At 37.0% G+C, this 13,910-nt stretch overlaps 2 protein-coding genes across 3 annotated transcripts in view; both read right to left on the bottom strand.

Moving 5' to 3' along the window:
* Window positions 1-7,139, bottom strand: part of LOC114658021 (oxidized low-density lipoprotein receptor 1-like) — a 224,068-nt gene extending 216,929 nt beyond the window's left edge. The window contains exon 1 of the mRNA XM_028810044.2: window positions 7,029-7,139. The gene's annotated coding sequence lies outside the window, so the exon portion shown is untranslated. The remainder of the gene's footprint in view (window positions 1-7,028) is intronic.
* Window positions 7,140-8,612: 1,473 nt separating this feature from the next.
* On the bottom strand, window positions 8,613-11,358 carry LOC114658022 (uncharacterized). Of its 2 annotated transcripts, none has more exons than XM_051932356.1 (4): window positions 10,357-11,358; window positions 10,110-10,265; window positions 9,892-9,984; window positions 8,613-9,509 (listed from the first exon to the last, which is right to left on the bottom strand). In XM_051932356.1, the coding sequence occupies exons 1-3, from the start codon at window positions 11,350-11,352 to the stop codon at window positions 9,955-9,957; spliced, it is 1,182 nt and encodes a 393-aa protein (XP_051788316.1). In that variant the 5' UTR covers window positions 11,353-11,358; the 3' UTR covers window positions 8,613-9,509; window positions 9,892-9,954. The 2 variants fall into 2 exon arrangements, with proteins under 2 accessions (XP_051788316.1, XP_051788317.1); XM_051932357.1 differs by having other exon boundaries at window positions 10,110-10,218.
* Window positions 11,359-13,910: the final 2,552 nt, after the last annotated feature.

The following is a 13,910-nucleotide window of genomic DNA, read 5'->3' as shown; positions in this document are numbered from 1 at the left end:
CTTTGATGATCACTAGGTCTATGAGGGGTCTGGGCCTCCTAAAATCCACCACCAGCTCCTTGGTTTTGCTGGTGTTCAGGTGTAGGTGGTTTGAGTCGCACCATTTAACAAAGTCATTGATTAGGTCCCTATACTCCTCCTCCAGCCCATTCCTGATGCAGCCCATGATAGCAGTGTCATCAGCGAACTTTTGCACATGGCAGGACTCCGAGTTGTATTGGAAGTCCGATGTATATAGGCTGAACAGGACCGGAGAAAGTACAGTCCCCTGTGGCGCTCCTATGTTGCTGACCACAATGTCAGACGTGCAGTTCCCAAAACGCACATACTGAGGTCTGTCTTTAAGATAGTCCACGATCCATGCCACTAGGTATGAATCTAATCCCATCTCTGTCAGCTTGTCCCTAAGGAGCAGAGGTTGGATTGTGTTGAAGGCGCTAGAAAAGTCTAGAAACATAATTCTTACAGCACCACTGGCTCTGTCCAAGTGAGAGAGGGATCGGTGTAGCATATAGATGATGGCATCATCCTCTCCCACCTTCTCCTGATATGCAAACTGCAGAGGGTCAAGGGTGTGTTGAACCTGTGGCCTAAGGTGGTGAAGCAGCAGCCTCTCCCTGGTCTTCATCATATGTGATGTCAGAGCAACAGGCCGAAAGTCATTCAGCTCACTAGGACGTGATACCTTTGGGACTGGGGTGATGCAAGATGTTTTCCAAAGCTGGTATCAGCAGAAGGATGTGTGGAGGGTGCAATACTCCGAGGTGAGAGTGAGAGTGGGTTTGGGTGGTCAAACCTGTTAAAGAAGTTGTTCATTTGGTTTGCTCTCTTCATGTCTCTCTCGATGGTGATACCCCGCTTCGAGCTGCAGCCAGTGATGATCTTCATCCCATCCCACACTTCCTTCATGCTGTTATTCTGCAACTTCTGCTCCAGCTTTCTCCTGTACTGCTCCTTCACCGCCCTGAGCTGGACTCGGAGTTCCTTCTGCACGCGCTTGAGCTCATGCTGATCACCGTCTTTAAAAAGCCCTTTTCTTCTGGTTCAAAAGGCCCTTGATGTCACTTGTAATCCATGGCTTGTTGTTAGCATAGCAGCGTACTGTTCTTACTGGAACTACAATGTCCATACAGAAGTTGATGTAGTCAGTAGTGCAGTCAACAACTTCCTCAATGTTCTCACTATGAGATCCCTGCAGGATATCCCAGTCTGTAGTTCCATAACATTCTCAGCCTCCGGGGTCCACTTCCTGAATGATCGTGTGGTTACAGGTAGGACTCTCACTTTTGGTTTATAGTGAGGCTGAAGCAGAACCAGGTTATGATCTGCTTTCCCAAGCGCAGGCAGCGGGGTTACGGAAAAGTCACTCAGAAATATTATGCCCTTTCCTCTGGAAGGTCTAGCTGAATAGCTAGAAAATTAGAGGTGTGGATTGGGTAGCTGCATAAAGCATCCCCAGAGGCGTAGCTAGGTTTTCAGCAGCCTGGGGGACAACTGAAGATTTCGCGCTCCCCCCGTTTGCCTGTTTGTAACATCAATTTGGTGCCCCCTGGATGCTGTTCCTGGGGACAGATGTCCCTCCTTGCCACCCCCACAGCTACGCCACTGAGCATCCCAAGCTTAAAATTTAGTTAATTTAGTTAATGTTCAAACTCAAAATAGAAAAACAACACTTACACCATATATTGTCACAATTGACAATGACAGTGCAGAGTCTGCAGGAGAACTGCATCGTTCCTCAGGGACCCCACCCACCCCCCACCACGAACTGTTCACACTTCTACTCTCAGGCAGGAGGACTTCCAGGCTAAAGAACTCTTTCTTTCCCAAGGCCATTAGACTCCTAAATAACTGACTCCATGGTTCACCTCATCCTAGCTATCTCACACAACTGTACTTGACTTGTCCATCACACACCTACCTGCACAATTATACTTTATACTTCTATTCTGTTTTTATACTTTATGCTGCCTCTGTTATTTATTATCTACATGCTACTTATTATTTATGTTTATCTTTGTACGTTGGTTTTGTCATTTGGTGTGGACAACAAAGAAAGAATTTCATTGTACAGGGAAACATGTTTCCTTACTGTGCACATGACAATAAACTTGAACTTGAACATTGTATAACCAAAAAGCCCAATTCCAGCGTATAAGAACGCCACCCCAAATTAATGAAAAGTGTTGCTGAAAGTGGTTGTTTTTCTCCAATTCTGTAGCTAGCTTGTCAACATATTCTCAAGGTTGCTAGAAACCTCTGATTGAATTTGAAGTCCATTGCACAAAACAATGTTAGTCATTGAACATCACTAGCATACTAGCTATGTTAGACAGCACTGAAAACTGCAAAAGGGCAAGGCTACTGTCATACTGTGCTGTCCTAAATTCATTATCATAATTATTATTATTATTAGTAGTAAAAGTATCAAGCTATCAAATCAGATAAATGGGTTGCGCAATAAAAGATCCCTTAATTTCGTAGTGTATGGATCAGAATTAAAGGCAGTTGCAAGTTAAAGGGAATTCAAAGTTTGTTTACTTGGAAATGAAAAAGGGTGTATTTTAGTTTCACAAAGCTAAGCATTATGAAAACATTTATAAGCAACTTTGTGTACAATGCATGAAACAGTTTTGAAAAATGTTTTGTTTGGTATTTAAATATCCTTTTGGCTATTTCAGATCAATATACTGTATGTTATTTCTGAACTGTTGAAAAGCTTAACAGTGTTTCACTATCTTCAAATTAGGAACTTTGTTAAATAGAACCTGCCTGATTTTCCTCATTTTGCACCCTCGTCCATGCTGGAAAAAATACTGCTCAATTTCAAGGACTTAGATACCATCTCTGCAATATATAAAATTATTTTACAGTCCCTCCCTTTCAAAGATCCAAGAGGACAATGGGAAAAAGATCTGTTAATCAATATATGAGAAAGGGAATGAAAAGTAGCAATGCAGAGAATTCACTCGAGCTTCATATGCGCAAAGCATGCAATTATTCAACTCAAAATTATATACCGAGCACATCTGTCTCACCTAAAACTGTCCAAAATGTTTCCAGGGCAAGATCCAACCTGCGAACGCTGCAATCAAGTCCCAGCCTCACTGGGTCACATGTTTTGGGCCTGTGCCAAATTAACATCATTTTTGGAACAAAATTTCTAAGTGTCTCTCAGACAGCCTTGGTGTCACAATCCCTCCTAAACCATTAACAGCTGTGTTTGGTGTTCTTCCTGATGGGTTTAAATTGAAGAAGGACAAACAAACAGTGATTGCATTCACTACACTTTTGGCACATAGACTTATTTTGCTAAACTGGAAGAATCCTAACTCTCCTCTTTTAAGTCAGTGGGTAAACGATGTTTTATACTATTTGAAATTGGAAAAAATCAAATATTCAGTTAGATGATCTCTACAGATTTTTTTTTAAAACCTGACAGGATATAATCAATAAAATTTTAGAATAGGCTCTTAAAGCACAGAGGAAGTAATTATCTCTGTATTTCTTTTTCCTCTCCATTCACCTCTACTGGCCTATTAAACTCATCAATTTAGGTATGTTTACAAGCCTTAAGTTATATCCCGTTGGCCATGCTCTCTCTCTCAGGGGTGGGGGTCGACTTGTTTTTAAATTCTATTTTTTGTAAAAATTAATCGATTTGTATGAATGATTACAATAAAATTAATAAAATTAAAAAAAAGAAAAGAAAAGCAGTATATTAAACAAAAGTTTATTATTTCATAAAGTCTGCATTCCTATATGAAATAAAAAGCATATTTGTAGCTGGTGTTCAGCTCTTATCCAACTGTTGTGACCTCTGCAAATATTTTCTGATATGATGGCAATTGCCTTCACTTTTGTAGTTCCATGCTTTATTATAACAAGGTGCTTGTTTTCAGAACTTGATACTGCCAGGACTGACTCTGACTCATTGGAGTCAGAAAAAAAGACTGGACTCTTAAAAAACATATAGATGGAAAATGGTTTGTAGAAATGGCTGAATTCACTTTGAAGCATTGTTTCTAGCCAGACATCCAAAGTTTGTTGTTTTACCTAGCACCTTGTTCATTGGAGTATTTTAATTTGCATTTTTCAGTGGACGAGTTTTTTGTTATTGTGCTAATATAATATTTACAAAAACATGAAAAAAGTTATATATGTCTAGTTTGGATAAAATTGATGTTTCATGAGGCCTTAAAAAAGTACTAGTTATAGTCTGAAGTATATATTTTTTCAGAAAAAGGTCATGCTTGGTTATCACAAAATAAACATATTTCACAAATAAACTTAAAGATCAAATTACAGTGTAGTTTGTACAAATTCATTCTTCATTCACTCTTTTATTACTGTTAATATATAATTCAAATATTCAATACACAATTGCCTGTAAAGCTCTTTTATTACTGTAAAGTATAATTTAGAGCGTTCAGTGCCAACACCATACACATTCCAAGTTCAGTCCTGGGTTCCCAGTATGGCTCCAAGTTTTTGTTTCAACCAGTTTTGTAATCAGTTACTCACTGTTACCTTTGATTGACCTTTTGCATTTCAAAATAAAATTTAATCCTCACAACTTTAAATACATCATACTCCTTTATTTCTTTTCAAAGTAATGATGAGACACAGCTTGAAAAGACACTAAAATTCTAAAAAACGGCAGTTAATTCGGTATCAGCTATTTGTGTGCTTATTTGCCAACAATTGCTTAAATAACCTGAATATTCAAAAATATCAAACTATTGAACAATGAGATAAAAATAAAGGTTCTATCCCTATCTGGCACATGTAATAAGCTTTCTTCATTCAGTAATGATTTAGTATAACCAATTTCTAATTATGACAAGAAGCTTATTAACAGTATTCTTAATTAATTGAGGAGTCCAGTTAAAAGATGAAATTGGTTGGGACAAAAACTGCAACCATGGTGTGGGACCCCAGGATTGAACATGTGCAAATTACATTTTTAAGGAAAAATACACAAGAAAAACAAAATATTCTAATATTTGGTGCATAGTCTTTCTACAAAACACTTGTTTGCCATTAATTTTGTTTTGTGTCTCCTACTCTCTGGAATTATCCATCTAGTTCTGTTTGTCAAGCATCTTCATTTGTGACATTTAAATCAAACCTATGGACAAACTTCTCATTTTCTAGATCTTTGATAGACCATACTATGCTTTATGCAGTTTATTGTACTACAGCATATATATTCTCAATTGACCTCACCCTTTCCACAGAGCGTTATTTTCTCTTATCTGTACTACATTTTTAATTTTTGCAAACATCACTACATTATACGGTCTGAATAAATGCAATAAAAAGAAATCAGACAGGAGATATCTTAGTAGGCGGCACGGTGGCGCAGTGGGTAGCGCTGCTGCCTCGCAGTTGGGAGACCTGGGGACCTGCGTTTACTTCCCGGGTCCTCCCTGCGTGGAGTTTGCATGTTCTCCCCGTGTCTGCGTGGGTTTCCTCTGGGCACTCCAGTTTCCTCCCACAGTCCAAAGACATGCAGGTTAGGTGGATTGGCGATTCTAAATTGGCCCTAGTGTGTGCTTGGGGTGTGTTTGTGTGTGTCCTGTGGTGGGTTGGCACCCTGCCTGGGATTGGTTCCTGCCTTGTGCCTGTGTTGGCTGGGATTGGCTCCGGTAGACCCCCGTGACCCTGTGTTCGGATTCAGCGGGTTGGAAAATGGATGGATGTCTTAGTAGTGGTGAATGAGTTAAAACTGCACAACACAGACATGTTTACCACATAAATTATAAGAAGTTAGGAATGAGTTACTGAGTAAACTCACTTCTTGATCTACGGAAGAAGCAGCAAGCTAGACAAAGACTGTAATTAAGTATGGCAATTGTAATTCGAGGAATGGTGTCCTACAAGTAATTGCCCAACACTAAAATTATTGCAAATGTGATTTATATGTTATTAAGACGAGTTGCGTCCTTAACGAGTTTTTACAGTCAGTAGACAAACCTTTAGAACACGGTGTTTAATTATTTTTTCGGCATTTCTACTGTATACGGCGTAGACATATGTACGGTAAGATTTTGGAATAAACGTGAAGGACTTTACTATAGTTTAAACATCCGCACAAAGTGAATGCGAAATACCGACCTGTGCATTTAAACAGGTGAGTGATTATTTGGGGGAAATGCAGCGATGTGCCACTACTAAGTTTATTTCAGCGCCGCATAGCGTGTGTCTGCAGATCAAGAAAGCAGAAGTTTTGATGCAGGACGTTATTATTTTTAGCAGCGAAACAAGACAATGAAAATGAATCAGAGGACGATGACTCTTCATTTTGGTGATTAGCAAATACTATTTACTTCGTGCGTTTTACTATGAAGCTGATCTTCCAAAAATCACATGCTTTGTGGTTCTAAAGCACTTAATATTTTAACCAGTTACAAACTACAGTAAAAAAAATCGTTTTCAAATGTAATAACGCAATGATTTTAACTTGGCTTCTTCTGAAACTAAAATGCTACATTCTTGAGGAATACAATTCGACATAATTCGAATATGTAAACAAAACAGCTATTTTTGCACTTTAATATTTAATGTTTGATATTTACAAATGACTCCTACTGCTAGCTGTTTCAATAACATTGAAATTTTAAGTATCACTTTTATTTATGGCAAACATATTGTAAATATATAATTTGTGACGCACACAGTAATTCGATGCGACTGAAGATTTTACTAGCTTTTAGATACGACGACAAACAAAGCATTGAGTTAACCTTTGTTAATGACATCACGCCCAAAAATAGAAAGCATTTTAAAATATCCGGTATACCTGTCGAGTCCGACTGCTTGTCTGTATACGCACTTATCTGGCTTGAGACGCCATTCTTTTTCTAACACTTGCACGCCATAACTGGCTGCATTTAGACAGTTGCTGTAGCAACATGATCCGAGGCTTCACACAATAGCGCTTTCTTATGTACTACTTTCTGGTAAACATCTTTTGTAAACATACAGTAAGACAGTTAAGGAAATAAACAAAACTTGAGATTTACCTGCAAGACGTAAATTACATTCTCATCAAAAAAGGAGCCAACACGACCTTGTTGGATCTCACAGAAGTCGATCCAGAACTGAAGTGCGAGCTTACGTCAGGTACTTATCAATGCTGGATAAGAGCCACGTTCCCAAAAATTTAAAGCAAAACAGTTGGCTGATTGTTTACCAAGAGGGAATGCCATTTATATATAATATATAATAATAATAATAATTCATTACATTTATATATGTGTGTACACGCGAATTTAAATACATGTACATGTATTTCATCCTGTTCATTATTAATTTGATTAAGACAGCAGTTATTTACTTTTTATTCCTGAAATTTGAAACGTTTATGATTACACCTGTCAGTTTCCTTTTCGTTAACGTCTTTTGTTGTCTTTTTCTGTGTAAAGCAGATAGTATAATAAGACATTACAATAGAAATCAATGCCAAGTGCTTATTTTTAGTCCTATCACTTATTTAAAGTGCTGTATGCACTCTGCATTCGTGCTAACCATTAAATTAAAAAAGGTACGGGTCGTCGTCACTCGCGAACACACATACTTGCCGAAACAGGAAAATTTATAGTTACCTTTTAATATTATGTGCATGTCTTTTGGAAGAGACGACATACCCAGAGAATTTGTACTGGTGCAAGAAGAACATGCTAACTATATACAGAAAGTGACAGTCAGGAATCAACTCTGGGTGAATAGGACATTGAAATCGAAAATATGTCTGTTGACTTCTCAGGACCTAAACTTTATGTAAAATATGAAATGCTTACCGAAACCGGAACACGTTTGTTTTAGTTGATTTTATTTCAAAGTTTTTTTTCCACATTTGGCATTTATATAAAAATATACTCCAGATTATCAACAGATACTAAATCAGACATGCCAAGCTCCACTACTTGAATAAGATGCATATGTTGCTTGGGACATAGACATGGTTAAAGAACCATGTAAAAAAGTAATTTACTTTTTGTCTTTTATACAGTAGCTTATTATGTATGTATTTGGAGTACAGAAGCACAGGGTCAAACTCTGGGCATTATACTCTGTGACTACATTTCGTACATAAAAGACCTGCAGTAGTGTCACAGCATGCTCTTCAATTCTAGAGGACTTGCTGAATGTAAATTTAAGTGCATTCTAGTTTATCAAGGTGCAGACAATTCAGCTATTAGTACTTCTAGTACCTTTTTCTGGGAGTGATTACTGAGTCTACTCATATTGATTTTAAACCTCTTTCTTGGCATGAAACCACACTGTAAAAATATTTTGTTGGATCAACCTAAATAAATTACTTCACAAGGTAACAAGCAATTTCAAACTTTAAAAAGTATTTGAGTAAACTTAATTCATTTGAATTTGTTTTAACCTTTTTAAAAACTTGAATAAAAGCAAAAAATGTATTTAGCTCAAACCAAATTTCTATAAAAACTCAAATTAAAATTTCGTCCATCATTATAATGCCAACTTAAATTCTGAATTGGACTCAACTAAATATGTTCTTCATAAGGTGTTGAATTCACTGTTTGTTAGGGTGAAGTTGTTTTTAATAAAACAAACCACAACAATGTTGTGCTTTTAACAATGGATGCAAATTTATTCAAAAATTAGTGGTACATTTTGTACAGTGTTCGAACATGAAACATTTCACCAGAACAAGGTTCTGACAATTACGATTATCAATATAAAGAAAAACCTTTATATGTGAACTTGTGCTTTCTACAAGCTAATTTAAAGGTAGTATTTTATAACCCCGTTCACACATCAGTGAAATTACATTCCAAAGAAATGTGAAGAGAAAGACACAAAAAGTAGAAGTAATCACATTTTCAGCACATAGTTCCCATAAATTGCATTCAGTTGTTGATTAGTGCAAAGAAAACATGGGCAATTGGCTCTAAGCCTATAAAACACAAGGCCAGTCTTGGCCATATACAAACATGGTGACACTGAAACAACTGCTGCATCAAAAACTGCAACATGTTCCTTCAAACGCTATTTCTATGTATTTACAGAGAACACTTCTGATTCATGCAAATGCAACTCCATTTTTTTTTTAAATCTGGAGAGTAAAGACCTATTAAAAGTTGAATACATCAAAACTGAAAACCAAAAACTCGAATGACAGAACATACATTACATTCTACATTTTCTCATTCACTGTTAAGTAGCTTGGTGTATAAAGTCTGTACTCTACATGATTTCTTCTGTACATCTAGTTGCATGAAGATTTTTTGAAACATCTCAAATGTCACTTTCAATTCATTTGGATAACTTAAGTTTAGTGTGTATATTAGTCCAAACAGTATTGCACAAGCAGAGACAACTGAAGAGAGTTCATTCATCACCTCAACACCCTCAATGATGATCCCAACATCTGCAAGTGAACTAAAAAGTTCATCACCCTCCTTCCGGATGACGAGGATGCCCATGGTCATTCTTTCCATGTCTTGTTCAGCTTTCTCAACTTGACAATCCTTTGGGACATAATTCCAGAAAGTAAGCTGTATGTATACATTGCACAAGTAATACTACACTGGTAATAGCCCACCCTGCTGCTGAACATTTCATCAAGTCAAAGGGAAAAATCCGTCAGAAAAATGCCAATAACTTGAAAATGGATCAGAACATTGGTTAGAAAAACAATAGAATTTTTTCATTATGTCCCAGACGTCTGTGCCAAATGTTAATGCCATATTTTTTATTGTGGATGCACAGTGAATGATAAAATCATCAGTGTTAAGACTCCTAGATGTTAGAACTGAACTTTCACTAGAATGAATACCGTGATTAAGTAGAAGGCAAATTTTACAGAAAAATATTGATCACTTTGTAAAAGATAAGTTTATTTGTATTTACCAGATAGTCTGTTAACAGGCACTTGTCATCCTCACCAAGATAGAGAATAAGGGATCTAAGCACTCATTCTCTCCTTGTGTTGATGTCACTAGTCTGAAAATGAGAACAGTACTACAATTTTAATATATATATTTATTTTTTAAACAATGTCTTATTTTGCATGGTTTGTATAATGACGAACTTAGAAGCTTTTCAGATAAGGCCACATTTCACTGTACCTGATCCAAAGCAGTCATGCAGTTGCTAGTTTTGACTCGTGTGGCTCCACCTTTGCTGCTAATGAGTTTGATGAGCTGACTGGAATGTCTGTCTAACTCTGAAAAAAACCTGGACTCAAGGGGAACAATTGTGATTCGAAGAAATTCTGCATTAATCTGAAACACATACAAAAAACAAACAAGATTGAGGCACAGCTAAATTGAAAATATGAGTAAAATGTACAAATATAATCTACTGAAAACAAACCTCATTCTTTTGAAAGAAAGCAGGCCATCTCTTCACAAAATCCACAATCCTTGGCTGTTCATTTACCACTTCTTGTCTCCTGTAGGCAAAAGTCTTTGCCATCATTTCTCGAATCATTTTCTCATTGTTTTTCTTCTTCATTTCTTGTAGTAGCAATGTCCTTTCTTTTTCAAGGCTTTCTTTGGTCTGACCACTTGGTAAAGCAGGGTAGTAGTATGCTTCAGCCCGTCTCGGCTTCTTTATATTCTTGGCAGGGTAAGCGTCTTCATCTGCTTTGGTCTTGAGTGAATTGACAGTAAGCTCAGCACAACCACACAATTTAAGTTGGGTTCTGTAGTTACCCATTTTACATTTGAGTCTCTGTTTCCATCCATAACAACCATTGTATGAACCTGGTTCCTTTAAAAAGGGATGCAACTGTATTAGGGCTTCTGAAACCTCACAGAAGTCAGCATCTGATGGATATGCTTTGAATTTGAAAATCTCTTCGGCTAATTTCTGCAGTATATCCGATTTCATTTTTGAGCTGATCATCAACATTGTTTTTTTGGCTATGTACTGTGCATTTCCTTCCTCCAATTGCAGCTCAGTCTCATAAGAGAAACGAGAGATGAGGAAAATGTGTGGCCATGGCAGGGTTCGAGATGAAACGGATTCAGGTTTTTGAAGGATCAGAGTGTCATCTGAATCAGCTGACAGCACAGAAAATGAATCACCACTTGAAGATCTTGAAGTACTTTGAACAGAATCCTCTAATGCTGGAGAATCTAGACTTTGCAATTGAATCACTTTTATGGTGCCAAAATCTTGAATATCAGAGATGTCTGTTATGTTAACAAACTCCCCAAAATAACTTATGGCTTCTTTTATCTGGAAGGTCTGCTTTACAGCTTCAACAAATTTGTCTACTGAAGATGCATGATCTGGCAAGATCATTTTCCTGGCATCATCTTTGCCAAAAACAACCCTAAGACGTATCCTCCCAGTCTCGGCCATGCCAACAAAATCTGAAGTGTGAAAAAAAAAATACGAAACAAAATTAAGATATTTCATTAAATATAAAGAATGGTAAACTAAATTTATCAAATTAGGTATTGAAAAAAATTTATCTGTTATGAATGAATGTATCTCTTAAGTGTTATGAACCGCATGCCTGAAACCAAGTAGGCTGAAAGTGGGTATGTGTCCATTAATTCATGAGGTTGTATAAGAAAGACTTCTCTACCAGGTGATGTTTTAAGGTCAAAGGCTCTGTAGTGTTCCAAGTACCATGCACTTAATTTCCTCGCAACAAAAGAAAATTTGTCTTGTCGAACAACCATTTGAAAAATTTCACAAAACTCAGGGAGTCCTCCTAATGAACCGTGTGCGAAAATCATCCCAGTTCTATAGTTCACCCCATTGTAAGTAACATTTTTTGAAAAGCATGCATCGTGTATGTCAGGATAGCTCTGCCTTAAAGCTTCTGCAATATTCTTGTTCAGGACATCCAGTGGAAGTCTGGATACATCTGTTATCTCTAAACATGGTTTCAGGAAAGAGCTTTCATGCAAGTAATATGCTATCTGAAACTGGTGTCTCTCTGACAAAGAGTGTAGCACATTTTTAAAACATTTAATGTGCCGCACAACCCTTTTAAAGTAGCTATGCTTTGACTCAAAACGAATCGTCCAAAGAGTAACTAGTGGACCAAACTGACGAATGAGTTGGGGATAGTGCTCCAAGAATTGGTGTTTAGGCAAAAGAGCTGAATCTGGAAAAACCTCTTTCAATCTTACTCTATGTTCTGAGATCTTGAAATCTAAATAGGCTATATAATCTTCAGTATGAACAGGAGCTACTACTAGGTCAACAATATCTTTTAGGTCTGTTAGTATCTGCCAAGCTGGTTCATCTGTGGGAACTCTACAACCAACAATCAATGGTAAAAACCTCAGGAGACTCCAATTTTCATGAGCATTCCCACCAACTGTTTTTTTGGATGCAAAATTGATAGGAACAGCATGAGGGCGGTTTGTTCGATCTCCCAACTTGAAAGGAAAATTGAGTAACGACTGATTTAGGTCATACAAAGTAAAATACTTCTTTGAGATCAACAGAGACAGACACAGAGCTAGTTCAACTGGAACAATTCCTTCAAACACATCATGTGCTATGTCAGGTGGAAAACCCCTTGTTACATTGAAAAATGAGAGCTTCTCTGACAAAACACAGTTTCTTTTAACTCCATAGTAGCTGGCCACTGCATTTTCTTTAACTGTTTTAAGATGTCCTGCATGAATCTCCTCTGTCCTAAGAGAGAATGCACCACTCCTAACTTCTTTCAACTGAATGTCTGACTTTTCTGCTGTTCAAAATCTACACACATATATTCCGGAGAAGTTCTCAACAAAACCTGCAATACCATGGGCAGCAAGGTTATCTGCAACGATAAACTGAACTGTACCTTTTACAGTTTTCCCAAGCTTGCTAACATAAACACCATGCTGCTCTAAAATTACAAGATCATTTGCCAGTGGTTCTAGCACTCTCTCATAACCGTAACACCTTACATCATCACTTTTAATCAAAGCAGCCAAATATATTGATGACAAACATGAATGGCAACCAGGGGGAAGACTGCCTAGCACCCAGTAAACACTACAAATTTTGTGTTTTTTCTTTGATGTGCCAATTGGATTACAGATCTCAAAATCGTCCAAATAAAGTATCAAAGAAACAACAAAATCTTGTGAATGTAATGGGTTCTCTTTAAAAATTATGCCGTCATGGAACGATTTGTACACTGGCTCTCCACTTTCCACTTCTGATGCATTTTCATTAAAGGCGACAGCTTTATCCAGGATAGATTTAGAATTGAGAACCTGTTGCAAAGACTTCAGAATTGGTATATACTGAAAATTTTGTTTTTTCTTGGAGTCTAAGACATATTCAGTTGGTTCAACAATACTGAAATGGCTCTTGTAGTAACACTTTCGTTTCCAACAAGTAGAAAGTGGACCACGATTTCCAATTGCAAGATGAATAGGATGGGTATTGCAAAGTGTTGTTGCTAACTCCTGCACGATGGACTTATTAATTTGGCATTTGTGAAGCTCCAATACCTGAGCCATCAGGATCAAATGCTAACTTGGCCAAAATTAATTTGTTTTATGGGCTGGGGTGAAAACGTGAAAATTTCCAGGTTATAGTAAATCACAAAAAAAAAAAAAATAATACTTTGACTATAGTAAACATCTTAATCATAGTTATTTTGGACAATATTCAGATCACAATTATTTAAAGATTACTACATTAAATATATATAAATATCGATAACAATGAAATATATATACACACACATATATATATATATATATATATATATATATATATATATATATATATATATATATATATATATATATATATACATCCATCCATCCATTTTCCAACCCGCTGAATCCAACACAGGGCACAAGGCAGGGAACCAATCCTGGGCAGGGTGCCAACCCACCGCAGGACACACACAAACACACCCACACACCAAGCACACACTAGGGCCAATTTAGAAT

Source organism: Erpetoichthys calabaricus, chromosome 9 (assembly GCF_900747795.2).
Source record: "Erpetoichthys calabaricus chromosome 9, fErpCal1.3, whole genome shotgun sequence".
NCBI classification, from domain to species: Eukaryota; Metazoa; Chordata; class Cladistia; order Polypteriformes; family Polypteridae; genus Erpetoichthys; species Erpetoichthys calabaricus.
The sequence above is the reverse complement of the archived record's forward strand: the minus strand, read 5'-3'. Positions and strand labels throughout refer to the sequence as shown.